Below are 27,617 nucleotides of genomic sequence, written 5' to 3'. Positions count from 1 at the left end.
TTATTTTAACTGATCAAATTATTCACTTTGTCTTCTATCTTGATCAAGTTTTTCTTAGATTTTAGTAGACACCTTGAATATTATAATCCAAGAATTAGATGTACATTAGAGGTTTGTCAATCGTCAAATCTAATAAAGATATACCTAACACAGTAAAAAGTCATTTTATGTTAAAATTTGATGTATGACTTTATTTAAATTTCTTTATAGATGGATGACGAGTTTAATATTTGTTGTAAAGTTTGATGAACTTTATTATCCAAATATTGAGGGGGTGTTTGGGATTGCTTATTTAAAACAATTTATGTTTTTTTTTTTGGTAAAAGTGCTAATTAATTTATGTGGTATCAAACCGAAGTTTTGTAAAAATTGTTTGGATTAGCTTATAGCGGTACCAAAAAGCAATAAGTTGATAAGTTGTTTTTTAGTGTTTGACAAATTTTGCTTATACATGTAAAATGACCAAAAATGATAGTTTTCCATATTATCGACTTGTTTGATTTTTTAACATGTAAAAACTTATTTTTCATCATTTATAATAATTTATTTGACAAAAAATTATATTAATAAGATTAATAATTTATATCAATAAGATTAATAATTAATAAACATTAATAAAACATGGTTATAATGGTAAACTAGTAATAAACAGTTTTTCATAAGTCAGAAATGATTAACTTATCAAAACTGCTTTTTACCGATTTGACACCGGTATAAACAGTTTTATTTTTCATCATCCAAATACTAACAGTTAACTTATCATCGATGTCAAATTAAAATAAATCAAAAAACACCTAAAATAAGCATTCCCAAACATCCATTGAATTATATCACTATGGTTTTAATTCGAGAGAGAGAGAGAGAGAGAGAGAATTGTTTTTAGGGTAGGTTGCTTGGTGAGATGGATATATACAAATACAATGCCCCAAAAAACGCGTTTGAAAGACACATTTATTGTAGTCAAAGGCCATGCTTTCGCCGGAAGCACCAGACCACCATAATTCAACTCTCTCTCTCTCTCTCTCTCTCTCTCTCTCTCTCTCTCTCACCACATACAGTCAAAGTCCAACCCCCCATTAAATTCAAACAAACGCTGCTTCGAATCCCTTTTGATTTTTGATTCCCAATTGTTCAAATCAAAACAAAACAAAGCAACTCACACCCTTTACCTACTACTATTCAAGAATCAAGAGCAAGCCAGAAGGATTGTCAAATCTAAATCTCTACAATCTTCCCTTTCACCTAATCCATCATCATCGTCAACGAAGCGAAGTTGTAAGCTTTCATCTCTATTCTGTTCCTTCAATGAAAGATAATTCTTTCATGGAAGACCCATCATCCAAAAACAACGCTTTGACCACAACTCTTAAGAACTCAATCCAAGCACTTGGTAGAGGATTTGATGTCACCTCTGACATCAGGCTATTGTACTGCAAAGGTGCACCTGGGTCTCGTTTGATTTACTTGGATGACGAACATACCAAGGAACTTGTTTTCTCAGATGATGGCTTTGTCAGCATTCCTAATGTTTCTGTTGATATCGAGTTTTCTAAAGGTGAAAGAACCACTGAAGCTACACCTGTTTCGAGCTTCCATGAGGTCTGTTTCTGTATCTTTTTTAGTTTTCAGTAGATAAGTTCTATTGGGTGTGTTCCAATTATTACAATTGAAATTTCTTTTGTGAATGATTGAATCATGCTATTGTTTCGGAATTTGAAAGATATTTGGGTATATTCAAGTTCTTGAAATTTTAGATGTTTTGGGTATAAGAAGTGTTGTTGGAATTTAGTACTCTTTTGTTACCAATTTTATGTGAACCTTGTATTGACATGTTCTTAGCTTGGTGTAAATTGGCTAGATTGATATTGATTTTGTGGCATTAAATGGTAGCTTGATAATTATCCATTATATGGCAAAAGTTGATTGATTTAAATATTCAGGGTTAAATCTTTTTGGAAACTTTTGCCTTGTTCTTGTTGTGATGTCGAACCTAGTTGACCAGTGGCTAAGGCCCGACCCTTTGGAACAAGGCTCCTTGGTTTCCATGGGTTGGGAGGGAAAGTCTTTGATGGAATGTTTCCCTCACTTTTTGCACACTCACACCAGTGATCGTGGTTCACAAGAGATGAAAGGACCAACCTGTTGCATAGGTTTAGTGTGTGCATGCAATGCAATATCTGGGCTAATAGGATGTTTCTCATCCCTGAGTCTAAATATGAAGCCAAGATGATCATTGTCTAAATTTTATGACATTTCTTTGATAGAAGCCACTATTGAATTACGTGACTATGGGAATCGTCATTTCCCTCCTTTTGTTTATGCTTGAGACTGTTGGTATTAAAAGACTGGGAACCCCTTTAAGTCAACTTGATATGCTTAGTACATCTCATCTTTCTATGTCGGTTAATTTCTACACCTTCTCATAAGGATTTAATCCATGTTAGTTATATTAAAGTTGCTGCAAGTTTTATGGCTAGACAACTCTTGCTCTCCGTTTCCAAGAACTCCTCTAGATTGTAATCCTCCTTTGAGTCGATTAAGAACCATAACTTCATTACTTTTGTGCACCCTACATTGATTCAGCATTCTTTGGATCATTTGCTTCAAGGATCTTTAGGTTTCTACAGTTTGACTTTTTTCTTGGGTTGATGAGCTTGATTGATTGCAATTAATAGACTTAATTACTCATGTGCACATCTTTATATTTTAGCATTAATTAGTTTTTACACGTTAGTGCCTTGTGCATTAAGTTTTGAATCTATGACCTTCAGTCATGAACCTATCGATCCAAGGCCCATCACAGAAGGCGGAGAAAAACTTAGTGGTTTACTTCAAGGGAAGAGTTTAGCAAGAGCCATTTTAAAGTGGCTTCTCTTAGTTTCTTTGAAAAAGTTAAGTTACCATGCGTAAATCGTTGATAGGCTTATAAATTATAATCCATCAACACCTTAAGCTACAACTTCCACAATAAATTAATGATAATGGTTATGCTTAGTTAATACATGACGATAATGACATCCAAATTTTGATATCATAAAATGTATGGCGATATGATTTTCCATGCAATGGTTTGAGACATAAAAGTAGGTTGTACATTTACATCACATATAGAATAAACAACAAAAACAAAGAAAGATTTGGGGTATGCACTTTAGGTGTTCTCTTAAAGTCGATTATTTATATAGCATGTAGTGGCTCAAAATAGAATTTTTAGGTTATAACACTTGGTTGAACACATCCTATACCGATTTACTCACTTAATGAGATACTGGCACCTTTATCCATGCACTTGAATATTTTAAGATGTATGGATGAAATAGATTTGGAGAGAGTAGAAGAGAGGGATACATAGTAAGACATGAACCATAAGAACGATTACTGAACCATTTAGTAAGACCTTGCCGTTTCTTGCCATTTTGAAAAATATCTAAAGGGAACTAAGTTTTATATAAGTTAAAATATCTTAGATCAACCCAAGAGAAACGCTATGCAGTTGTACTCTAGAATAATGGTTGGAAAATATCTTTCAGGTGTGAACGTTTCCATTTCTAATTAGACACACTTGGGCTTTAGTTTTCCTTGAAGTCTTAACTTTAGATTACTAACATATCTAATAGAATGGTAACAACACTAACGATCTCACCACCCAATAACAATCTATTGTTCCTTAGGATTATCCTTCGTTCAAATATGGCATTGGTAAAGGGGATGACTAGCATTTCACTAGTTGGTAGATGCTGCAACTTAACTATACACTTCCTAACCAATTTTCTCACTTTTAAAGAATGGAAAATTGCAAGTTCATTCTCACATTACAAGGTAAACCGGTTTCTGGAAACTGGTCTTTTCAAATAATATCTTTACCTGCCAATAACAGGCACACATTTCAATTCCTTTGTGTACATTCCGTGCATGTTTGTTACTTGAACTTCCCTGCAGCTGCTCTTTCTCTAAGGGGCTGTTTGGTTGGTTTTCCATAAAGTCCTGTGTGGATGAAGTGTGTGCGGATTAATCTGTCTGCATATATTGGAAAGGATGGAAGGTGCGTGTTCTCTCATTGGGACGGGCAGTTTTGGCAAAAATTTGGCTTTCTGCATAAAGCTCCCCCTATAAGCGTACTGAATAAGCCACTTTCTATATCATTAAGCTACTCCCAAACAGTTATGTATAACTGACCGAATAAGCTGCGAGTCTCGTTAAGCTCATTAAGCTGCTAACAAGCATGCCTGTAAAATTGATTGCTAGTGAAGTTTGCATTTAATAACGAAAACCTCAATCTGCTTCACTATAAGATTTAAAGTAGATACGATACATGAATAATGCAAAACCATAATCGATAATACGTATAAGATGTCTTAGAACTTTATGAAGTTATTCTAATTTTAACAATCATGACTTTGAATTGTGTAAATCTTCTAACTTACCAGCGGTAAATGCAAAGTATGGCATTTCGAAATTCATCGGTCTACTTCTTTTGTTCTTTTCCTTGAATCATCAACATGTGTCAAGAAGCCTATGGTCAATAGTCTCGTAAACATTGATTATGTATGGAAATATAATAGAATATATCGTGTTATTAGTTCTGTAGAGGATATGGAATAACGTTGTTGCTATGTTTTAGAATCTTGCTCACATACCAGCATTCATAAATAACTCAAAACAGCTATCTGTCTCTTCTTTTTTATGTGATGTGGTACATGTGTCCTGGCACTTTAATTAGGAATTGATAAACCTTATGAGGGCCAGAAACTAGCGGTGTTTCCTAACCTTTAATAGGTGTTTATTTCATTCAATTTTGCTATCTGTCCTAACCCTTTTTATGTGATGTGAATCTTCTCAATTTCTTGATCTTCTGATTCACTTATCTTACACCCTCACACATGCAACTACGGTATTATCTTCAATTTTCTAACCTTTCTGAACTATGGGGGGACCCTACTTCCAAGTGGGATTTACTGGTTCTGTTTGGTTTCATATTCTAATTGCACTTGCTTTTACCATCAATCTACCAAACCTTTGTTCATTGCTTAAAGCTTGTTCGGTAGTTGGATATAAGACTAACAATTTATAATTTCTTGAAATATATTATGACCTATTGATTTTTTGAGTTATGGCATTTATTTTGCAAATTCGATTTGCATATGCTAATAAAAGAATGATTCCTTTGAAAAAGAAGTTCCTTTAAATGCTGATTGGTCTTTTTGGTAACATCAGATGGCAAAATACTTCAATAAGAAATCCAATCTTGCTGGGGATATTCCTCTTGGAAGCTTCAATGCGATGTTCAATTTTACGGGATCTTTGCAACTTGATGCAGCATCAACAAGATCCCTTGCAATGATTGGATACATAGTTCCATTATTTGAGGTCCGTTTAGAAATTTCTGATTTGGTTTTGCTTCAAGAAGTCAAGCGTGCTGTTCCATATTCCTGGGATCCTGCATCTTTAGCAAGGTAAATCATTTTTCACCGTCTTTGCTTATGCATTGTGAATATGTTACTACTTGGTTTGTTTCACATCCACACACACACACACACAAACACCATAAATGGTAACAAGTCAAGTGGGCTTTTTTTTTATTACTGCATATCTGATAGGAATTCAAAAAATTACAAAAAAGTTAACTGTGATCTTAAATGTTATAAATATATTGAACAAGGGAAAATGTAAGTTTGACCTGGAGAGTGTGACACACCTCTTGTTGGCGATGGAAGTATGGTAATTGATGTATAACAAGCCAAAAACAAGATTCCGACTTTCCTATTTCCTCTTTGTAGTTAACTATATTATCTATACTTATGAATACGTTAATTAAAATAATTTGGATTATATGGTTAATCTACACATACCACAGCTTAAATTTCAATATTTTCATGTTGTATGACGTTTTTAGAAGCCGTAAACTAATTATTAAACAAGACTGTGATATTTCTCGAACTGATAGTGGTGACCTATGAATAGCTAATGTCATCTTCCGTTTTCTAACCATAAATTCACCACTTTTCAGCTTTATTGAAAATTATGGCACCCATATTGTCACCTCTGCGACAGTTGGAGGAAGAGATGTTGTTTATATAAAGCAGCATCAGTCATCTCCTTTGTCGTTATCGGACATTGATAGTTATGTGAAAGACATTGGAGATCACAGATTCTATGATTCAAAAAGTCAATCAAGTTCAGGCCCCTTAAAGTACAAGGACAAGGTCGGTTTAGCTTGTTTTCCATATTTACATATATATAGGGTCAAATTCAGCGGAAAACCACAAAAAAATGAAAATGAGGAAGACCCTAATGACCATTCATCTGTGCGATATGCAAGCGTGCATAACATGCACACGTCCTGTATGAACATGTGCATACCATACAGATGATGGTTATTGGGGTGTTTCTCAGTTTTTCATTTTTTGGGGGGTTTTCCCCTGAACCTCTCCCCCCCCTCTCTCCCTTGCTCCTTATATATGTTTTATATGTGTGTGTGTATATACATATATAGACTTGGGATCACGTGAGACCAGCCTATTTTCGTGAGACCACTTTTTTACACTTGAAACTTCATAGCAAAATGCTGTGAAGGTAACCTTCACAACGTTTTGGCTGTGAAGGTTTTCGGCTTTTTTTACCTTCACAGCGTTTTGCTGTGAAGTTTCAAGTGTAAAAAAGTGGGGTCATGGGTCTCACGGAAACAGACTGGTCTCACGTGAACCCAGCCCTATATATATTGGGGTGTGTGTGTGTGTGTGTTAGTTTGTTTTTGCTATTCTTTGGTGGAATGAGATTGATTTACTGTGGTTGCTTATTTACCATTTGACTACAGGATGTAACTGTAATTTTTAGACGAAGAGGAGGTGATGATCTTGAGCAAAGTCATGCGAAGTGGGCAGAGACTGTAGAAACAGCACCGGATGTGATCAATATGACCTTTACTCCTATTGTTTCTTTGCTTGAAGGGGTACCTGGAATAAAGCACTTGACCCATGCCATTGAGTTATACCTGAAATGTGAGATCTTATTGCAATTTCTTTTTCCCTTTTCATTAACAATAATAATTTGAAAAGCATAGAAATTTCTATAAAGATACCCTAACAATTAATATTTTCATCCTCAAAGTCAATGGGTCTTCACGGAACAGCCTCTCTACCCTTTGTGATATATTGGGTTTGTCTGGTTTGGTTTATCCTCCAAGTCGTTATTACTCTCTCCATCACATGAAAATCACAAAAATGTCCGCATTGTCCACAAGATCCCTTCGTTTGCCATATTTGAAGGTATTTTTTGGACACATGACTGATAGTCAAATACTAAAATATACATGCAAGTCAAATGTTGCATTTTTCATCAGATGGAGGGAATGAGTTGAAATGAGATTCTGAGCGGACATATGAAAAGCTAAATTTTACAACATCCGCAAAAAATATGTGAGGGTAAACCAACTGTGATTGTTAAGAGTTAGATTCACTCGAAGCATTGTATTCTTATTATTTATTTCTTCCCCAGTCAAGCCACCTATCGAGGACTTGCAGTATTTTTTGGAGTTTCAAATTTCTCGAGTTTGGGCTCCAGAACAAAGTAACATTCAAAGAAAGGAGCCGGTTTGTCCGTCACTTCAGTTTAGTTTGATGGGTCCGAAGCTTTACATTAGTCTTGAGCAGGTATACTTGAAAATCTTATGTGCTCCTTTCTTTAGTGTGTATATATATATATATACATATTTATAGACTGCAAAGTATATAGAAACTGTCTAAAGAAACCACTGAAAACCAGTTTCATAGACTAAACAACACATGTAAAAACCAAATCCACCCGTGAAAATCAACCAAAATCATCAAATGAGTTTGATTTTAAGCTATGATTCATATTGTTTCACATGTCTTGTTCTTGTGTGTAGGTATGAGTGTGTGTTTCATGTATAAATGTATTTTTTTGTTTTTCTCACACGCAAAACATTCCTCGGTGTTTCATGTATGAAACAGTACTGTTTGAATACTATTAGACCTTTTGCTTACATAAATAAGAGATTTTCAGAGTGTGAGTAGAATCTTTCCATTTAAGAATGATGACATATAGGGGCGGTTCGTTTTTAACTTGATGGGCTTAATGGTCTGGAGGGCTTATTCGCTCAACTACATTGAGGTGTTTGTTTGCAGCTTATTGATTAAGACTGTTTAATCAACACAACAGTTTAGCTTAATCCATACATGACTTTAATAGAAAAACAATCAAACAGCCCCTTATTGTCCAAGGGGATGAATAGTTGAACGATAATACTTGATATTGGAATTGGAACCATTTTGTGCTTAGCTTGAACAATATCGGGCCCGTCCGTAAGTGCTAACATTCTGTGAGGTCGGGGTTCCATTTCCAATTTGTCCACGAGAGTCGAGTAATAGAACATAGCTTGTGCATGTTTGTAGTACATAGCTACCTCCAATTTTTTAAGTGGACTTAGAAAGTCTGTGGGTTATTTAGAAGAATAACCTGCTGATAGGTTTTTTAAATGCATGATCATCTGATAGATTTAAGAATGCCTCTGCCTAACATAAGAATGCCTCAAAATCTATTAGAAGGTCATACATTTAAAAGAAATATGTCCGAAGGTTATTTTCTCAAATAATCCTGTCTTTTTGGCTTGTCAATTTGCAACACTGAAAGAATTCGACGTTTTCGTTTTATATAATTCTATGTGACACATCATCCAAGTTGTCTTAAACTATAAAAGCACAAAATAGGCAATAGAACTCTTGAATGATATGTGGCTATTCCTTATATCCCTTGAAAAGTTAGAAGAATGTTTTGATTTTGTGATATCCCAAGAAAGTTACAACGTTCTTTCTTCGGAAAAATTCTAAGTTAAAATTATTTGTATACCCGTTGTCATCATTACACCGATGAAGGGTGCTCGGTTCCTCCTTTTGTCTTCTCTGATGGTAGTTTAGACATGGGCAAAATGCAACAAAATGCGGCGAAGTTTGCCTTGATTCCTATATAGTGTAACAACATATTTTTTTTCTCAAACAATATAATAAAGTGTCAAAAGTTTCTATTTAATGTACCCATTTTGACCAGTAACTGGTTGATCTTGTAACATTTTATGACATTGATATCAAGATTATCATTCACTTTGTTGTAACCATTTTATAAACATTTCATAAGTAAGTATTCACATCATCAAATTTTACAAGATCAACAGGTTACCGGTCAAAATGGGTACAAAATAGAAAATTTTGAAACTTTGCTACATCGATTGAGAAAATATTATTCATTACACTTAATAGGAAATTAGGAACTAAACCAAACTTTGTTACATTTTGATGCATTTTTCCTTCTACTAGGTCACGCGTTAAGTACAATATTGCAATATTAATCGGACAAAGCGATCGACTACTTTATGGAATTAAATGGTTTTTTTTATCGATTTCTGTTCATCGGTTGGATCCCTTGAATGTCCAGGTGACAGTTGGACGTAAACCAGTCACCGGACTCCGACTAAACTTAGAAGGAAGCAAACAAAACAGACTAGCAATCCATTTACAACACTTGGTCTCCCTTCCCAAAATCCTCCAACCCCATTGGGATGCACACATGGCCATCGGTGCACCCAAATGGCAAGGTCCTGAAGAGCAGGATAGCCGTTGGTTCGAACCCATCAAATGGAAGAACTTCTCGCATGTAAGTACTGCACCCATTGAACACACCGAGACTTACATTGGCGATCTCTCTGGGGTCCACATTGTCACCGGGGCCCAGTTTGGCGTATGGGACTTCGGTGCCAGAAGCGTCCTACACCTCAAGCTTCTCTTCTCCAAAGTACCAGGTTGTACCATACGCCGATCTGTATGGGATCATAGCCCATCCAACCTTCAAAAAGGCGGAGATGATAAGGGAGATAGTTCAAGCCAATCTGGGAAACTGGCGAAAATCGTAGACATGACCGAGATGTCAAAGGGCCCACAAGACGTTCCAGGACATTGGTTAGTCACTGGGGCTAAACTTGGGGTAGATAAAGGGAAGATCGTTCTACGCATAAAGTACTCGTTATTGAATTACTGATGATGGTGGTTGTGTCATGGTAGATTCATTCGGGTAAGCATTTTTTGCACAGGTGATCGTTCTTTTTGTGCATTTTGTCAAAGTAGAGTTTACCATTTTGTTGGTTCGTGTCGAGATTTGTTTGTAGTTTGATGAATTAGGGGTTGTTTACTACCTGCTTATCGCCAAAGATGCTGCTATTTACCAAGCTCCTGCTTACTGGATCGAGATGCTGATCTGGCAAGTCAAAGGCGGGACTTATATGATCAACGAGTAGTGTTGACCCAGCATGGTTAGCACTTACCCAGTTTATGTCGGTAAATGATACTTGGGCAAGTTTACTTGTTTTGGGTTCATACATGTATATGCTTTACACCAAAGTAGAAGTCTTGTAGGATTGTTGATGGTGGATTATGAAACATGAATGAGTATTCTTTCAATTTATGAGGCCATGTTTGTCTGCTTGTATATTATCTTTTCAAGTTTATATTTTAACTGAAATTTAGAATTGGGTATAAACATTTTTGGAAGTTTAGTATTCAATTCCTATCTGTAGACCGTTCGGATTGCAGGCTACAACTCGCCTGCATGAAGTCGGAATCGCTAGTAATTGCCAGTCAACCATACGGCCTTATCCCCCTTTCCTGGCCCTTCCTTTAAGGGGTTGTTGTGTAAGACGTGAATAACGTCCTCGGGAACGCCCATAAATTTTATCATCCACTTGATGAGTTAATTTCTCAAGACCTATTGTAAAATCTAATGAATTGCTTAAGTGACAACACATAGGATAATATGTTAGACGCTTTGGAAAACACTCTATTAAGGTCCGGATTTAGACCGAGACCCCTTTGTTAAGTTAAGGGTCGGGTTATGATCTGGTCGGTCTCTTATCAGTTATATTTTTCGAAGAGCAAGTTATGATCAAGTTTTTTGGAAAGCACCACCACATGACGCTTCCCATGTTGGTCTTGTAAAACTGTTTGGTTATATTGGATTAGACCTTAAGGATGGATTATATTCTTACTTACACATTTTGCAATTTGCACTAGGACTGGAGCTGGATTCGGTTATACAGTAACCAATTATGTGATGAACGAGAGCCCTTCAACACAGGATTGAGAGCGGTTATAACCGATCAAAGTCCCCATCATAACTGGTTTTTATTCAAATCTCTTTGCCACCAACATATCCAAGGAATTGATTATAAACCATTCGTCTCTTAAAGTTATTTGAATTGAAGAACCAAAGTGAAATAAACTTTATATTGGTTCTTATGAACAAAAAATTGGTCTATCATGTTCTTAAACAAAAAATTCAAAACGTTGATTTTCAAAAATATGAGTAAATGCAAAATTAGTTTTATTTGAATAAAATTTACCCAAAAATAAACCATCAGGAGGTATCAGGTTCAAATCCAAGGAAGAATAAATGTCCCCTTGTGGCCACGGAGGTTCAAATGCGGTGACTCTAGGCTATCTGCAAAACAGGTGGTCGCCATAGGATTAGTCGGCTTGCATAACGGTATGGATATCCAGGTTAATAAAAAAAAATTACCCAAAAATATATTAAAACAAACAATATCATCATTATTGTATTTTAAATAAATACATCCAATATAGTTGAAGAAGTACATCAACAAAAATAAATAAATACATCCAATATAGTTGAAGAAGTACATCAACAAAAATAAAGATTGATATGTTGTTATTGTATGTTTTTTTAATGAAAATTGACTTCAATGACCATATTCCACAATTAAATTGACCTTCTACCAATTTCTCTTCGGACTTTACCTAAAAATGACTACTCCGTAATACCTATGTCTGCAATAATTGCAAACCTAGTAAACGACAAAAGTTTAGGCTTTTTTGGCCCAGGTCTACTACCATGCTTCCGTAATTATTATGGATGTGGCCTAAAACCGTATTTTCCTTTGAATACCACAGGTCTGCAACCATTATCGTAATGGCCGATCCGTAATACTTTCTGCTGAGACGATACATCCGCAATAATTGCGGATGTACTACGTGTCAGCATAGGGTGGTGACTTGAAAATCCCTAATATGTTGAACTGAATAATAAGGCAGATCCGTGTTTAAATCCGTAAACCCTTTTTCTTTTGTTTAAATTTTTCTCTTTTCTCTCTCACATATCTTAATCTTCATCCCTTGAATCCGTAAGGTTTTATCTTTTCTATCTCACATCTCTTAAACCTCACCCATAGTTTCTAGTATAAACAATTTTGGAGGACCATCAAACATCCAAGCATTCGATTTTTGAGACCTACACGCTTTGCTTCCGCTAGGCGATTCACGTACGTGTTTTCCCCAAGTCAATTAGCTTCAAGATTCCATAATGGCCGAGGTTAATTCTTGACTTCATATTTATCTAAGTTTGAAACCTCCACGGTGGAACCTAATTGTAACCGGAACATCCTATTTGCTTCATGCTATTTGCATTTTTTTATAACGTTTCATGCATTTAGAATGTAAAAATTGAGTTTAATGTTGATGTGTGTAAAGAGGAAACCATTAAGTTGAGTAAATTACACGTGGTTGCCACCAACTATCAACTCTTGTCCCTCATGGTTTGATAGAAACTGCGATTTTCTTCTTTGTGGTTTTATTATTATTTTCAATGATTTGTAAGTTATTGTTATTTTCGTTCTTATGGATTATGTTGTTTTCCCAGATGATTATAAGAAACAATGAAATAATATTAACACAATGGAAATAGTAAATCAGTCGGCTTGTCTATTGATTTAAATGTGGAATACAAAATACAATGTTTGCTCTTCGGCAACTGCTTCTCAATAGGCTGATATTACAAAATAAATGAGTCGACCTACTCTAGAGTTAGGAAGCTATATATATACCTTGAAGGTATTTACACAAATAGTCTCTCTATTTTATTATAAACAGAAATATAAACCTAACATTCTCTCCTTTTGTAATAAAGGCCGCTTCAGACAAATATTCTTCTTCTCGGGTGGTGGCCAAAATATACTTCAAATCTATGCATTACTCTTTGGTACTCCAGCTTCTTGTCAATTAAGTCCAAAGCATTCAGTTCTTGTCATGCGGGTCGAGCTTGTCAAGTCCTTTTCTCTCCAGCTCCAGCTTGTTTGACAACTTCAATTTGATTATCTTTAGGGTTCCATTAGAATAGGTTGGTAGCTTGCTGAAGCGCATGAATTTATTTTCTTCGATGTTGTTGGAGTACACAATGCCAAACTCGGGCTACTCTATCAACATAAATAAAGGCAAGGACTCTATGTCTTCCAGACTCTACTTCGGCTTCAACAAGTTTATCTTTGGTTGATTGCTTTCAACGCCCAACTGCAAGTCCGATACGTACCCAAGCATCTCTGAAAGAGCATGAAGTGCTTGATAGCTTTTAGAGCTATCTGCACGTCTTCTGGTCTGATAGTCCATTAACGAATGTACAGATACATCGTCTTGAAGTCTTCAAAACATAAGTGCCTAAAGTCAGCTTCTATGAACTTCCATTCCTTTTCGTCTGTTCTGAGAACAGTGAAGACTGGTAAATGGACATTCAAGAGTCTGTCGGTGTAGATGTTCTTAATCCCCACGATCTTATGCCTTAATTTGACCATTTCAAGCGGTTGAGCCTTTGCTTTTAGCATGTGCATATATTCTATGACTTGTAAGCTGTTGAGGTGAGTGATCCGGAGAACTCGAACTAGATCCAATTTGTTGATCATCTCTCTCATTGATTTGATGATAATCCCTTTTACCTTTCAAAGTATTATGTTTATGTTCTTTCAGTTCCAACAATCATCACTGAGTCTGTTCAGTGATTGCCTGAAACATGTATTGTAAATCCTACTACGATAACGATACTTCAAGAAGACAAAACTCACACCAAAGAACATTCAGTGAAAGTCGAAGAATAAAACTGAAGATTAGTGATTGGCGCGTTCGTGATCTGAAGCGGTATTCAGTGATTACAACCTGGTCAACATATATGTGAAGACTGCCCAAGCCTTAACGAATGTTGAAGAGACCTTCAGTGTTATTCCAGCATTCAACGATCAAATGAAGCTTGTTGTGCAAGATTGTTTTGTCTTGTCCTTCTACACACAAAGAACAAATCCATACCCTTTCTAGAGTACAGTACTGCAAGGAGCCGACTAGTCGACTCTAGTGCCCACCAACTCCACGGATGGATGTCTGCTCATGAATTGACAATTGTACTATTCACTGTAGCAAAGGACAAGCTTTCCTCCTAAATCTTGACGCGTGTTCAAACCTTTCTAATTTGCACTTAATGCAATAGGTATAAATAGATGAATGCTCTCTCCATGCAGAGAACACACACATATACGCACAAATCTAAAAAGAAGATTTACGCTTATCTTCAAGCAAGTTAGAATCCCTCTCAAGAATTCTAAAGTTCTTACCCAAGAAGAACATCTTTCCTTCTTTATTTTTTCCACAAATCTTTTCTATTTTGCTAAGTATACCTGTGTGTAATCTTAGATTGCTTTAGATAGGTTATCTTTACCTTGTCTATTTCCGCAAACAATCTACAAAAATCTGTATTGAACTTTCTCTATCAATATATATTTTTAAATACGAAAGTTTTATGTGTTTGTATTCATCCCCCCCTTCTACAAACTATTCGTCTAAAACTCTTGTAAACGCGACCGGGACCAACACAATTCCACAGTTCTTCTTACAGAGATTTTGATATTTGTATCTTCAAGGAATGGAACTCTGATTCTCGTTCTCTCCCACCTTTCTACATGTGATGCAGCTGGAGTACTCGGGCCTGCTGTTCTCTAACTTGTTGCAGGTTGGGGAATCGACCAATCTCTTTGAGGTGAATCAGGTAAGGTGTTGTTGAGATCGTTGATGTGGTCGAAATCCCCTTCTTCGAGCATTTCATCATCAGATAACGTGGAGAAGTCATCAATTTCTTCTTTGATTTGATGCGGTCGCAGACCTTCTTCATCGGATTCAATGTTGATAATTGGGCACGGGACCTCAGCAACTACAGTAGGCATTTGAGCACTTTGAACTTTAGAAGCCTCCGACTTTTCAACCATTGGCTCTGGTTCCCCCATGGCGGCTTGCTGATGCTGACCTTGTTGATGTTGAAACGATTATGCACTGGGACTTGGTTTTTGGATATGTCGAGTGATGTCATGGTCGGTGGTTCTTTGTCGTTTCTCCCCCTCATGGTGATCGGGGTCGTCATTAGCCATCATGTCTTCTCTTTGATCCACCCGCCCGACTCTTGCAAGTATTCAAGGATCTGAATCCACTCGAACAAGGTTTGGAAACCGGATATGATGTTGTCTGCCACGACATTCAGCTTTGTAGTGAGACCTCGAAAACTTCCTCGAACTTCGTCTAAAAATGCATGAAAATCCAGTCTCATGACATACTCAGGTTGGGTTTGTGCCCTGAGCATGCCTATAAGATCAGCTTCCACCTGTCTTCCCTCATCTGCCTCGGACAACAGCTTAGCGTATAATAGAGACTTCAACTCTTCAGTTGAGCACTCAGCTGGTTGTCTAGGCTCAGGAGTATGTGGTTAATGTGGCGGCTGAGTTGGACTCACGTGCTCCCTGACTGACTTGCCCTTCAGTGTTCGCTTTAGCTCATCTACCTGGTTGTACATGCAGGCATGGACCATAACTAGAACACTAGCCAGTATCTGCATCATAGTTTTGGATAAGGTAACACTAGGGGCACTGAGCCTTCCTATTGACCTGACAGTTGAGTAAACTGTGTGACCTACATTCAGTGTTGGCAAAGATGTGGCACTGGTAGGATTTTCATCTTGTCCTCGTGAAATATCTGAAGAAGATACCACTCTGGATGGTTTCGTGTGTTCATGAAGAACCGTTGGTTGAGCAACAATTGCTCCAATCATATGTGTCCTAGTAACTGTATCAGACACTAGACTCAATGTGCACACAAACGATGGCGTGGAGTGGGGCAGTGGTCTAAATATCCACACTCTTCGAGTGAGAGGTGGATAGCTTATGTGGTTCATCCTCGTGACTTGATGAAACTAGCACCTGTTGAGAGGTGCTAAAGTGTATAAAAGGGGTGTGCATTTGCGTAACTGGGTCCACTACGGCTTTGTTCAATACTGGATCCCAACGGATGAGATCCGATAGTAGGTGTGGGTACACGGCTTATGGTGGGTAGGGAACGCTCCTAACGATGTTGTGTTTGTGTCTCACGCTCCACCCCATCACTCACTCTCTCAGCATTTTTCGACTCCTCCCTCATCGGCCCTTATATCACTGACTGCAGTTAATACAATTAGATTAAGATCCATGACAGTAGTATCATAGATCGATTATTCTTCATTCTCTGGTATTGCACCGTTGTGAGTTGGTATGTGTCCGATGCTGTCGGGCGTTTCGTCATCGTCCGTGGAGTCAGAATCCTCTGAAGATGATGATTCAACGACAGTAAGCTCTCCTTCATCCGATGAATCAACTTTACCTTTAAAAGTGTCTGAAGCAGAACCAGAGGCACCCCTGTCTACGTCCCCCCCCCATTCGTTTTCTTCTTACTCACTGTCTAGACCTACCTCCCCACCTACCTTAGGAATAAGTCCTTGGGGAGATCCAGTCATTTCTGGCTGGACCATTAAACCGTGGGCCTCTCTATAAGCTATCACACATGGTGCGTTCTGGTCTGCATAGGTCAGGAGATCTACAAAGAAAGGAAGTAGCTGGTTGAATGCACGTTCAGGTAACTTCATGAAGTGCATCACAAACTCAGTTTCACCTTCTTCATTTGCACGCCTTGGGATCTCAATGTTCGACCGCATCAGGCTTTTGATGATCATCTGTAGAGACCTCTAAAACGGAACGAACTTTCTTGCTTTGTTGTTGGATTTGTCGTGCACCACCTCGACAAGTTCATTCCATATCAGAATGGCGTAATCGTAGTGCATGTTGAAGGTGATGCCATGGAACATCCATAAGACAAAAATACTACATATGTCCATGTTCGTGTGCTTGGAAGTTAGGCAACGATTGACAATGCTGAAAAGCGAATACCACAACGGTGGTAGGAACGCCCTCTTAAATTGACCCACTGTAGTGATGTTTTTCGAGTAGCCCATCGTGCGTAGATCGGTGCAGATTTGCTGATCCAAGGCGAAGTCATCAAAGTCCTCTTTTTCCAGTCTCGAGTCCTTATCRAGAAGTCCGAAGACGCGCCTCAACCACCTCAGCATTAGTGTCGTTTGAAAATGGTCAATGTTGGCAGAGAAATGGTGGTATTCAACTTTAGGATGATACTTCAGGGTCTTCCAGACTGCTGAAGGTAGATCATAGGGGTGGGTGCAGTTGTGGTCAGGGCGATGTTTAGGGGATAACCTTTTAGGATCTCGAGGATGATCCGGTGATCACACCTCATCAAGTAGTCCAAAGCATGGTTGTTGGTAGGATCTTGAGGTAGTCAGCTTTGAGGATTAGTTCATCATCGGGGTTGGTGGTGGTTATGGATGGTATCGAAGAACGGTTAGAAGGCATCAGGTTTTTTTCGTTTGACACATTACCGTTGTTGTTAGCCATCTGCAACGTAGACATGTTTGTACAAACCCCCGGACGTGAACAAATTTGAAAACAGTTTCGGGGAACTTTTTCGGAGAAAAAAATCCTGAGTGTTGAACTTATCGCATGACACAAGGAAGTTGTCGCATGACACTTTAAGGTTTTCATATAAAAAAGGATGTGATAACCTTGTTTGTCGCATAGAGACTATTGTCACATCACAAGGATGCGAGAACCTTGAATAATAGTACAATGTGATAACTATAAATGACAGTTATATGTGATAGTTCTGAATGTTTAATACAGAAGAGAACTTTGAATGTCATTTTTTGAAATCAAAACTGAACTCTAAAAAACGCAACTCTAACACTCAAATATGTTCAAAAAATAGTTTAAAGCAATTTTCAAGTCCTACCGAACAAACCCTACAACCTTAACTGGCGTATTCTAACAGACCTAGGGTATACTACAAACGAAGGTGCGATTCAACACAAACACTACTCGTTGGTTACATTTAACTCGAAAAACATAATGTAAGCATTTAAGATGGGAACACAAACCTGGAATGGAAATTTGTGAGAGAAATCAAAGGCTGGAAGTCCAAGAGATGGGTTATCGCACACAGATTCTTTATCTCACTCACAAAAGTTTGGAAAGGTACTGTTGAAACCGAGCCAAAACTATTTGTACCCTAAGTTTTAAAAAAAACACGTGTCATATCCCGAATGGTCAGAATAAGGTTGACCAAGAAGTCAACTTGTCACATGAACAAGACACAATAAGTCCAGATGGAAGTTTCTCGCATCACGAAGACACGACAAACCCAAGGGTTAAGGTTATCGAATCGCATAGTTACGATAAGGGCCAAGTTATCGCATGACATTGATGCGATAAGAATAGTTGTCGCATCCTATTGATGCAATAACATTGTTTTGTCGCATCAAACTAATGCGATGAACAATGTTTGTCGCATCAAACTGAAGCGATAAGATTCTTTGTAACATTAAGGTAATGCGATGACCCATTTTTGTCGCATCAAGCTGATGCAATAACACAAAGTTATCGCATCAAGCTTATGCGATAAAAACAACACTCGAACATTTTTTTTCAGAAAAAAAAATCATAAAAAAGGTTTCCAATTTAAAGGATGTCCAACCTTTAACTGGTTTGAATCACAAAAACGTAGGTGTACTCCCCCTCAAAGAGTACACAGGGTAGTTTTCAAAGGAAATCAACCCTCCCCTTAAAAGATGCTTTAAATATAAATAACTAAAAATCAGCTCCCCCTTAAACATATACCAGATTTAAATGTAAAGTAAAACACATTCCTCCTCGAAGAGTACGTACCTTATATTTCCAAATGCCTGAAAACAACAACACACATCTGTAACTAAAAACCTAGACTATGTAGAACAGGCTGTACAGAAATAAACTTTGACAATACTGGTTTTTATAGAAAAACCTCAGGTTTTAAGATTTAACATACCGACCTTGGAGAGAAGAAAGTTGAACATCTTCTCATTTAAAGCTTTGGTAAATAAATCCGCAAGCTGAAACCTAGTGTTGACAAAGTACAGTTCAATTGTACCTCGTTCTACATGGTCTTTTATAAAGTGATACCTTATGTTTATGTGCTTGGTTTTCGTGTGCTCGACCGGGTTGCAGGATATTGCAATTGCACTCTTGGAATCAAAGTAGATGGGAATCTTGGTGAAATTGAAGTCGTAGTCCTTCAGTTGTGTGCGCATCCAGATGACTTGTGAGCAGCAGCTAGCAGTAGCAATAGCAACGTACTCAGCTTCAGCCGTCGAGGTAGACACACAGTTCTGGTTCTTAGAAGCCTAGCTTACCAGTTTATTTCCCAAGAACTGGATGTGTCCAGAAAATGCTCTTGCAATCCAGCTTGCATCCAGCATGATGGACATCGGAGTAGGCAATCAGGTCATAACCTGTTTCCTTAGGGTACCAGAAGCCAAGATCAACAGTACCTTTAAGATAACGTATAATATGTTTGACAACAAGTAAATGCGATTCTTTAGGCTTAGATTGAAATCGAGCATAGAAACATGTTGAAAACATAATGTCTAGTCTACTAGCAGTTAAATACATTAAAGAGCCTATCATCCCTCTATAGATTGTCGGATCGACATCTTTTCCGTTAGGATCAGAGTCGACCACTTCTTCCCAGAGGTAGAGTGGTAGTTTTGAGTACATGAGCATGGTGCGCGTTGCTTCCAACCAAGTACGATTCCTCCTCTCTACCACTCCATTTTGCTATGGAGTTCGGGTCGCTGACAAGGTATGAGAAATCCCTAGTTGTTTTCCCAGATGATTATAAGAAACCATGAAATACGATGAACACAATGGAAATAGCAAATCAATCGGCTTGTCTATTGATTCAAATATGGAATACAAAATATAGTGTTTCCTCTTTGGCAGCTGCTTCTCAATAAGTTGATATTACAAAATAAATGAGTTGACTTACTCTAGAGCTAGGAAGGTATATATATATATATATATATATATATATACCTTGAAGGTATTTACACAAATAGTCACTCTACTTTATTACAAACAGAAATATAAGACTAACAGATTACAATGTAGGGCATCTCCAACCCAACACTAAATAGTATAGGTTGGTTGGGTGTGATGACGGGCTCTGATGTTGGAAAGGGATGAGGCATAGCAAAAAAAAAATCATTTCTCCCTGCAAATGATTTAACGTAATAACTTTCTGTTGTTGATTCTTCATCATTTTCAATATCAGATAAACCCAAGTCGTAAACATATGACTCCTTATCGTCTTTACGGACTTCTTCTTCTTCTATTTGTTTTGTCTCCGGAACAAAATTAGGGATATACTCACTATGATCATATATCTATTCTGGAATAAAGTCAGAGTTAACCCCATATGCATGGTCGTTATCCAAATAAAACTAAGGCACGTTAGAAGTTTGACTCATGAGCATACACACCACCTACGGTGTTCGAACTACCACCAACATTTCTTCCACTGCACATTGACAAATCGATATAGACACAAAGTGTTTGCAAGTTATTTGAACTAGCAGCAAATTCCATGAAAGACAAAACATCACCACTACATTTAACTCATAAATTTGGCCTGAATACTTGTATGCCTTTCTAGTGGTACCAACAGAAGAGTTGATACCACATTTTGTTTGAACATAACTAACCAATATTGAATCGTAATGTTTGATGACACCATGATGCGGAGCACTGGTTGATCAGAAACATACTCTCACTCTTGATTAGTTTGTTGTCACGAACTCCCACCACTAATACATAACCTAATTTAATAGTTCCAATACTCATTTTGGAATAGAACAAGGAAACGGAAGATACACAAGAGAAATATTTGATTGAAAAGATTTGTTGGTTTTTAACATTCATCGTTGGTCTTCTTATACAAAAATTGACTGAATCAAATTCTACCAATACATTGGTTTTCTTAATGATCTGCTAAAGTTTGTATAATTCATAATGAGGGTGGAAAAATACAGTGCGCAACTGCAACCAAACATACATCAAAAATGTGAAAATGRGATTTTTGGCAAAAACTGTGGACCTGGTTTGGTTATTTGATTAGGGTKTTTCAAAGAYTGCCACATGGCAGGTYGYAATAATTACGGACGTGGCATTGCGGATGTGGCAGTGCGGACATGGCATTGCAGAGGTGGCAATGCGGATATGTGGGCCGAATTAAGGAATATATGGTTTTGGGCCACATCTGTAACAATTATAGAAGCATGGTTKTKGACCTGGGCCAAAAAACCCAAYTTTTTGTYGTGTAGTGGGTCCGCAATCATCACGGACCTGKGTATTTGTTATAACCAGGTTTGAGACAACCTGGGTTGAGGTAATTTATACATGTTTATTATGTGGATTACGTGAAATATGCATATCTAAGTAGAAATGCRTGAACWATATATGTGAAATGTGAACATGATATYGTGCATGCATATATGTGAAAAGATGGCATGATATGTATGTAATTTATACATATAAGCATGTGGTGTGAAGCATACATGAGGTGGTGCATATTTGTGTTAAGATATCCTAGTGGAAACATTATTATAATATTTAAAAACTTATACCTTCATGGTCAAGAAATCATGAATTTTATGATAAATAAACCCACCACCCAAGGTTATTTCTATTGGATAAAGGATTCACNGATTGTTCTTGAGTTTGAAAGGTTTTAATGATAAAACTGTTGGTTGAAAACTATAGAGAATATTCTTTTGAGACAATTATGATTTTTGACGTCTCTTCATTTGGAATTAATCTATAGATTTTATGGATAATACTATGAATGAGGATTCAATAAGTTGGTTGTGACTGCGGTCCTTCATCCGAACTAGTTCATAGATTTTGAAAAAGAAATGAGGGTGGCATATCAAGGAGAGATGTCTTTTGCAATAAGGGTGGCATATCAAGGGGAGGTGTACCTTTGGATATAAGGGTGGCAATTGTGTGTGAATATTATAGCTCTTATTGTTATGTCTATTTAGACTACAATAGATTTGAGTCCTTACTTCTTATTGATTTGAGAACTCAAAGATATTGTTCTTATTAAAAATAATAGTATTGATGTTATTGAGAAGGGGAAAACATGGCCTATGGCCATTGATATTGGTTAAAAGTGTTTTGGAACAGAATGGTCATTTTTATGTGGAATCAAAGGGGCTCTGGTTGTTCCTTGTAAGAAACCAGAGGGGCTCTGGTTGGTCCTCATTATTGGACCAAAGGATTCTGGTTATTGATTTGGAGAATGAACAACTTTTTACTAAATGTACTAATTGGATCAGAGGCTCTGTATCTATTGATAAGRGCTTCTATGTCAAAATCATATTTTTAAAAGTTTTAAAGAAAAGGATTTTATACTTAGAATCTTTTTATGAAAAAAAACAGACCAGAGAGGCTCTGGTTGGCTTAMACGTTGAACCAGAGAGGCTCTGGTTGATCATGTMTTTTGAAMCAGAAGCTCTGGTTAGTACAWCCAGAGGYTCTGGTCKAGGAACCAGAAGCTCTRGAAGAGAAACCAGAGGGGCTCTGGTCCTAGTTATTGAAATATATTCGAAGTGTGGTTTGGAACCAGAGGCTTGATGGACCAAAACAGTGTGATTTTAGTTTTGCTACATAAGATGAATTATTTGAAATAAATGTTTTGGTGATCTTCACYCTGCATTACATAAAAAGAAAACCTTACTAGACATTCATGTCTAACCCTCTTTTCGTGTTTTCAAAAATATGTGTGCAGGTAAAGATAATAAGGGAAAGAGCATTATGTGAATTACTTCCCTATGTGCTTAGTTGTTTTGGAAGTATAGATGCTAGGATGCAAGAACATGTACTTTTGAAATTTTTGGGTTGCGTATTTTACATTATAGACTCTTGTATCAAGGCCTATGTGGGGGAAACATGTATTCTATATTTGAAATATGTGTTATACGGAATGTATGGATTTGGGGGTGTTACAGAGTTGGTATCAGAGCTTGAGTTTAAGGGATTTAGGTATTCACCTGCATGATACCTAGACTTAAACTATTTCATTGCATATTAGTGTCCCTGATATAGTTAGCACCTTTGGAATAAATATAATAAGTTAAGAGATCAGTGTGTAAGATTCTATCTTATCATTTCATTTGAAGAAAAATCTGTTGAAAGAGAAAAAGAGTGTTGTGGCGGTGAGAAGTGTTATTGAACAAATCTTTTGTTCAAAGCTGTTTGAAGAGCTTGTGATTTGCTGTGTGTTTTAAAACAACAGAATCTGTGATTGTTAAGGTGAGTTTTTTTAAAAATACTGTTGATTATACACTGTGAGTTTTTAAAAAAATACTGTTGATTATACACTGTGAGTTTTTTATGATTAAAACTTTTATATATGTTGTTATATAAACTACTGGTCTTTATGTTGGTTTTGAAGAAAAGATGGTAAAACTATTTTGATAGTTTAAAGGTGTTATTGTTATATATTTGAGTACTAAAAACTGTGTTCGGAAAGATAAATAAGGGATTGCTTCTTTAAAACAGTTTTTGAAATGATATCCTGTTTTGAGGATTTAAAAAGAGATATGATGTTTTTGGAAACCATTGAAACAATAGATTGTTCTTCAGTTTGAAAGGTTTTAATGATAAAACTGTTGGTTGAAAACTATAGAGAATATTCTTTTGAGACGATTATGATTTTTGATCTGTCTTCATYTGGAAYTAATYTATAGATTTTATGGATAATACTATGAATGAGGATTCGATAAGATGGTTGACTGCGGTCCTTCATCCGAACTAGGTCATAGATTTTGAAGAAGAAATAAGGATGGCATATCAAGGAGAGGTGTCTTTTGGAATAAAGGTGGCATATCAAGGAGAGGGGTCTTTTGGAATAAGGGTGGCATTTCAAGGAGAGATGTACCTTTGGATATAAGGGTGGCAATTTTGTGTGAATATTATAACTCTTATTGTTATGTCTTTTAAGACTACAATAGATTTGAGTCCTTACTTCTTTGTGATTTCAGAACTCAAAGATATTGTTCTTATTAAAAATAATAGTATTTATGTTATTGAGAAGGGGAAAACTTGACCTATCGCCATTGATATTGGTTAAAAGTGTTTTGGAACAACATGGTCATTTTTATGAGGAATCAAAGCGGCTCTGGTTGTTCCTTATAAGGAACCAGAGGGGCTCTGGTTGGTCCTCATTATTGGACCAGAGGATTCTGGTTACTGATTTGGAGAATGAGCAAGTTTTTACTAAATGTACTAATTGGATCAGAGGCTATGTATCTATTGATAAGAGCTTCTATGTCAAAATCATATTTTTAGAAGTTTTTATGAAAAGGATTTTATACTTAGAAACTTTTTATGAGAAAAACAGACCAGAGAGGCTCTGATTGGCTTACACGTTGGGATCATGTCTTTTGAACCAGAAGCTCTGGTTAGTACAACCAGAGGCTTTGTTCGAGGAACCAGGAGCTCTAGAAGAGAGACCAGAGGGGCTCTGGTCCTAGTTATTGAAATATATTACAAGTGTGGTTTGGAACTAGAGGCTCAATGGACCAAAACAATATGATTTTAGTTTTGCTACATAAGATGAATTATTTGAAATAAATGTTTTGGTGATGTTCACCCTGCATTACATAAAAAGGGAACCTCACTAGACATTCATGTCTAACCCTCATTTCGTGTTTTCAAAAATATGTGTACAGTAACGATAATAAGGGAAAGAGCATTATGTGAATTACTTCCCTATGTGCTTAGCTGTTTTGGAAGCATAGATGCTAGGATGCAAGAAAATGTACTTTTGAAATTTTTGGGTTGCGTATTTTACATTATAGACTCTTTTATCAAGGACCTATGTGGGGGAAACATGTATTCTATATATGAAGTATGTGTTATATGCAATGTATGGATTTGGGGTGTTACAACCTTGTCCCATGTCCATCTGACAAAACTGTGATCGACATTGTTGAACCCAGATACTCTTAGTTGGTAGAAACACAGTTTATAAAAGATGAGAATTAAACACAAGCAGTGTAACTTGAAATATTAAACGAGATATTGAAGATGAAAGTAAAAACAATGAGTAAACTTGAATATGCTGAATGCTTTTATTGATAAAACGACGAACAAATAAAGCAAAACTTAATCTCACAGAATATGCGTATAGTATAAGTCAGTTCCTTTAGGTAATTTAAACCTGAGGCGGAAGCCCCCTTATATACGCCTAGGTCTAACAAACTATGCTATAAAATAGGCATGAAACTCTGAGCTGACTGGTTTGCATCCTTATCTTTGACTTCCCTTGAATAGCGGAACAGACTTGGTCAAGCCGCATCAAATATATTAGATGCTTGCGAGATTGTTTGGGCTAACATACGCGTGTTCCATGGAGAAGGTAGCCAGAAGCTCTGGATGAACATATAGAAGCTCTGCATGTACCATGCAGAGGCTTTGCATATGAAGAAGCTCTGCATGTACTATGCAGAGGCTCTGGGTCTTGAAGTTGTAGCTTTAAGTCAAGCGCTTATGCTTTTTGGCGCATAAGGCTTGAGCGTCCATGGGAATAGAGCGCGGGTCCTGTATGAATGGAACCTTCACTCTTGAGTAAGAGCTCTCGTTCTTGATCTTCTGCACGAAAGCTCTTAGCCAGACAACTTCTTTAGACTAAGTCCTATTAACTAGAGTAAGAAACTTCTTACGTACACTTTCACAATATGGGGTCTAACAGGCTTATCACAATAACTTATATGAACAAGGAGTTGTGACCCGCAACAAGGCTCGTCTTGTTGCTCAGGGTTACAGACAAGAAGAAGGAATCGATTATGACGAAACCTTCACACAAGTGGCTAGACTAGAAGCTATTCGACTCTTTCTAACCTTTGCTGCCCATACGGACTATAAAGTGTTTCAAATGGATGTAAAGAGTTCTTCCTTAATGGAAAACTTCAAGAGGAAGTTTATATTGAACAACCTCTAGGGTTTCTTGACCCCAAGTATCCAAATCATGTCTACAGATTAGATAAAGCTCTTTACGGGTTAAAATAGTCTCCTCATGCCTGGTATGATACCCTTTCTTCATTTCTCCTCTATGAGAAATTTGTCCATGGAAAGATTAACCTAACCATATTTCTTAGGAAAATTAAGGGTCATATTTGGTTCCAATAATCCTTATTTGTGTTTTCGATTCACAGAACACATGGAGAAAAAATATCAGATAAACAAGATATGAGAACTGACTTACTTTCTAGATCACAAGATTAAGCAATCAGATAAAGGTATTTTTATCAGTCAAAGTAAATATTTCAGAGATATGCTGAAAAAGTTTGATCTATTAAATAGCTCATCTATGAAGACTCCAACGGCTCCTCCTCTCTCACTAAACAAGGATCCATATAGAAAGCCTGTAAACATTACCGTTTATAGAGGAATGATTGGCTCTCTATTGTATCTCACAGCAAGTCATCCAGATATTATGTACTCTACCTGTTTAGGTGCTTGATATCAGTCTGAACCTAAGGAATCTCATCTGATCGCTGTAAAACGCATCTTCAGATATTTGAAGGGAACTCCTAACTTGGGTCTTTGGTATCCTAAGGTTTCAGGTTTTGACCTTATTGGCTATTCGGATAGTGATTTTGCAAGTAGCAAAATTGATAGGAAAATCACCACTGGAGGCTGTCAGCTTCTAGGTGGAAAGTTGGTAAGCTGGATAAATAAAAAGAAAAATTCAGTGTCACATCAACTGCTGAGGCTGAATATGTTTCTGCTGCAAGCTATTGTGCCCAAGATCTTTGGATGAAAAACCAGCTTAATGACTATGATCTTCAGCTCTCCAAGATCCTTATCTATTTTGATAGCACTAATGTTATTGCTATTGCAAATAATCATATTCTTCACTCCAAGACTAAACATATTGAAATCAGATATCATTTTATCAGAAATCATGTTATGAATGGTAATATTGAAATTCACTTCATACCAACTGAGTACTAGCTAGTTGACCTTTTTATAAAGCCTCTTGATGAGACAAGATTAAAAACATCTTGATCAGTGAACATGGAATGCTAAACATTGAGGATTAACTCCTTTAGCTATAAACAATACTCAGCAAGTGAAATTATTTAGTGTTCTTACTCTATCATTGAACTCTTGATTAAATATATATTTTTTCTCTCTAAGGTACATATACTTATCTTCCTTTCAAAACTTAAAACTATAACTAAATCTTTCCATATTTAGTGATCAAAGAGTTTTAAAAGAAATGTTGCAGTGCTCTTTCTACCACTGAACCTTTTTAAGCAAATATATCTTTAAGGTATACTTACGTATCTTTTCTTAAAACAAAACAATCAGTTACTCTTTTCTAAATCAGTGATCATAGTGTTTGAAAAGTAAAATTCCTTCAGTGATTTTCCTTATCACTGAATCTTTTAAACTTATTTTTTTTAAAAGATATTTTCTTAAAACTGATGCTGAATATTTTATATTCATTGATTCTTTTCTGTTTTTAAAGGAC

At 36.7% G+C, this 27,617-nt stretch overlaps 1 protein-coding gene across 2 annotated transcripts; it reads left to right on the top strand.

Moving 5' to 3' along the window:
* Positions 1–1,089: 1,089 nt before the first annotated feature.
* LOC112519193 (MACPF domain-containing protein CAD1) lies at positions 1,090–10,493 on the top strand. Of its 2 annotated transcripts, XM_025127189.1 has the most exons (7): positions 1,090–1,599; positions 5,215–5,453; positions 6,008–6,203; positions 6,815–6,998; positions 7,495–7,649; positions 9,448–10,080; positions 10,175–10,493. In XM_025127189.1, exons 1-6 carry the CDS (start codon positions 1,306–1,308, stop codon positions 10,045–10,047), a joined length of 1,668 nt encoding a protein of 555 aa, XP_024982957.1. In that variant the 5' UTR covers positions 1,090–1,305; the 3' UTR covers positions 10,048–10,080; positions 10,175–10,493. The 2 variants fall into 2 exon arrangements, with proteins under 2 accessions (XP_024982957.1, XP_024982956.1); XM_025127188.1 differs by having other exon boundaries at positions 9,448–10,493.
* Positions 10,494–27,617: the final 17,124 nt, after the last annotated feature.

The sequence above is a fragment of the Cynara cardunculus genome (assembly GCF_001531365.2).
Source record: "Cynara cardunculus var. scolymus isolate 2C chromosome LG 10, CcrdV1, whole genome shotgun sequence".
Classification (NCBI taxonomy): Eukaryota; Viridiplantae; Streptophyta; class Magnoliopsida; order Asterales; family Asteraceae; genus Cynara; species Cynara cardunculus.
This window is presented reverse-complemented; position numbering and strand designations above follow the sequence as displayed.

What these genes read in the sequence shown, in the direction of transcription:
- LOC112519193 (XM_025127189.1), top strand. Translation starts at nt 1,306, where the DNA reads ATGAAAGATAATTCTTTCATGGAAGACCCATCATCCAAAAACAACGCT. An exon ending in GATCCTGCATCTTTAGCAAG is followed by an intron (nt 5,454 to 6,007) that starts GTAAATCATTTT and finishes ACCACTTTTCAG; the next exon opens with CTTTATTGAAAATTATGGCA. An exon ending in TTTACATTAGTCTTGAGCAG is followed by an intron (nt 7,650 to 9,447) that starts GTATACTTGAAA and finishes TTGAATGTCCAG; the next exon opens with GTGACAGTTGGACGTAAACC.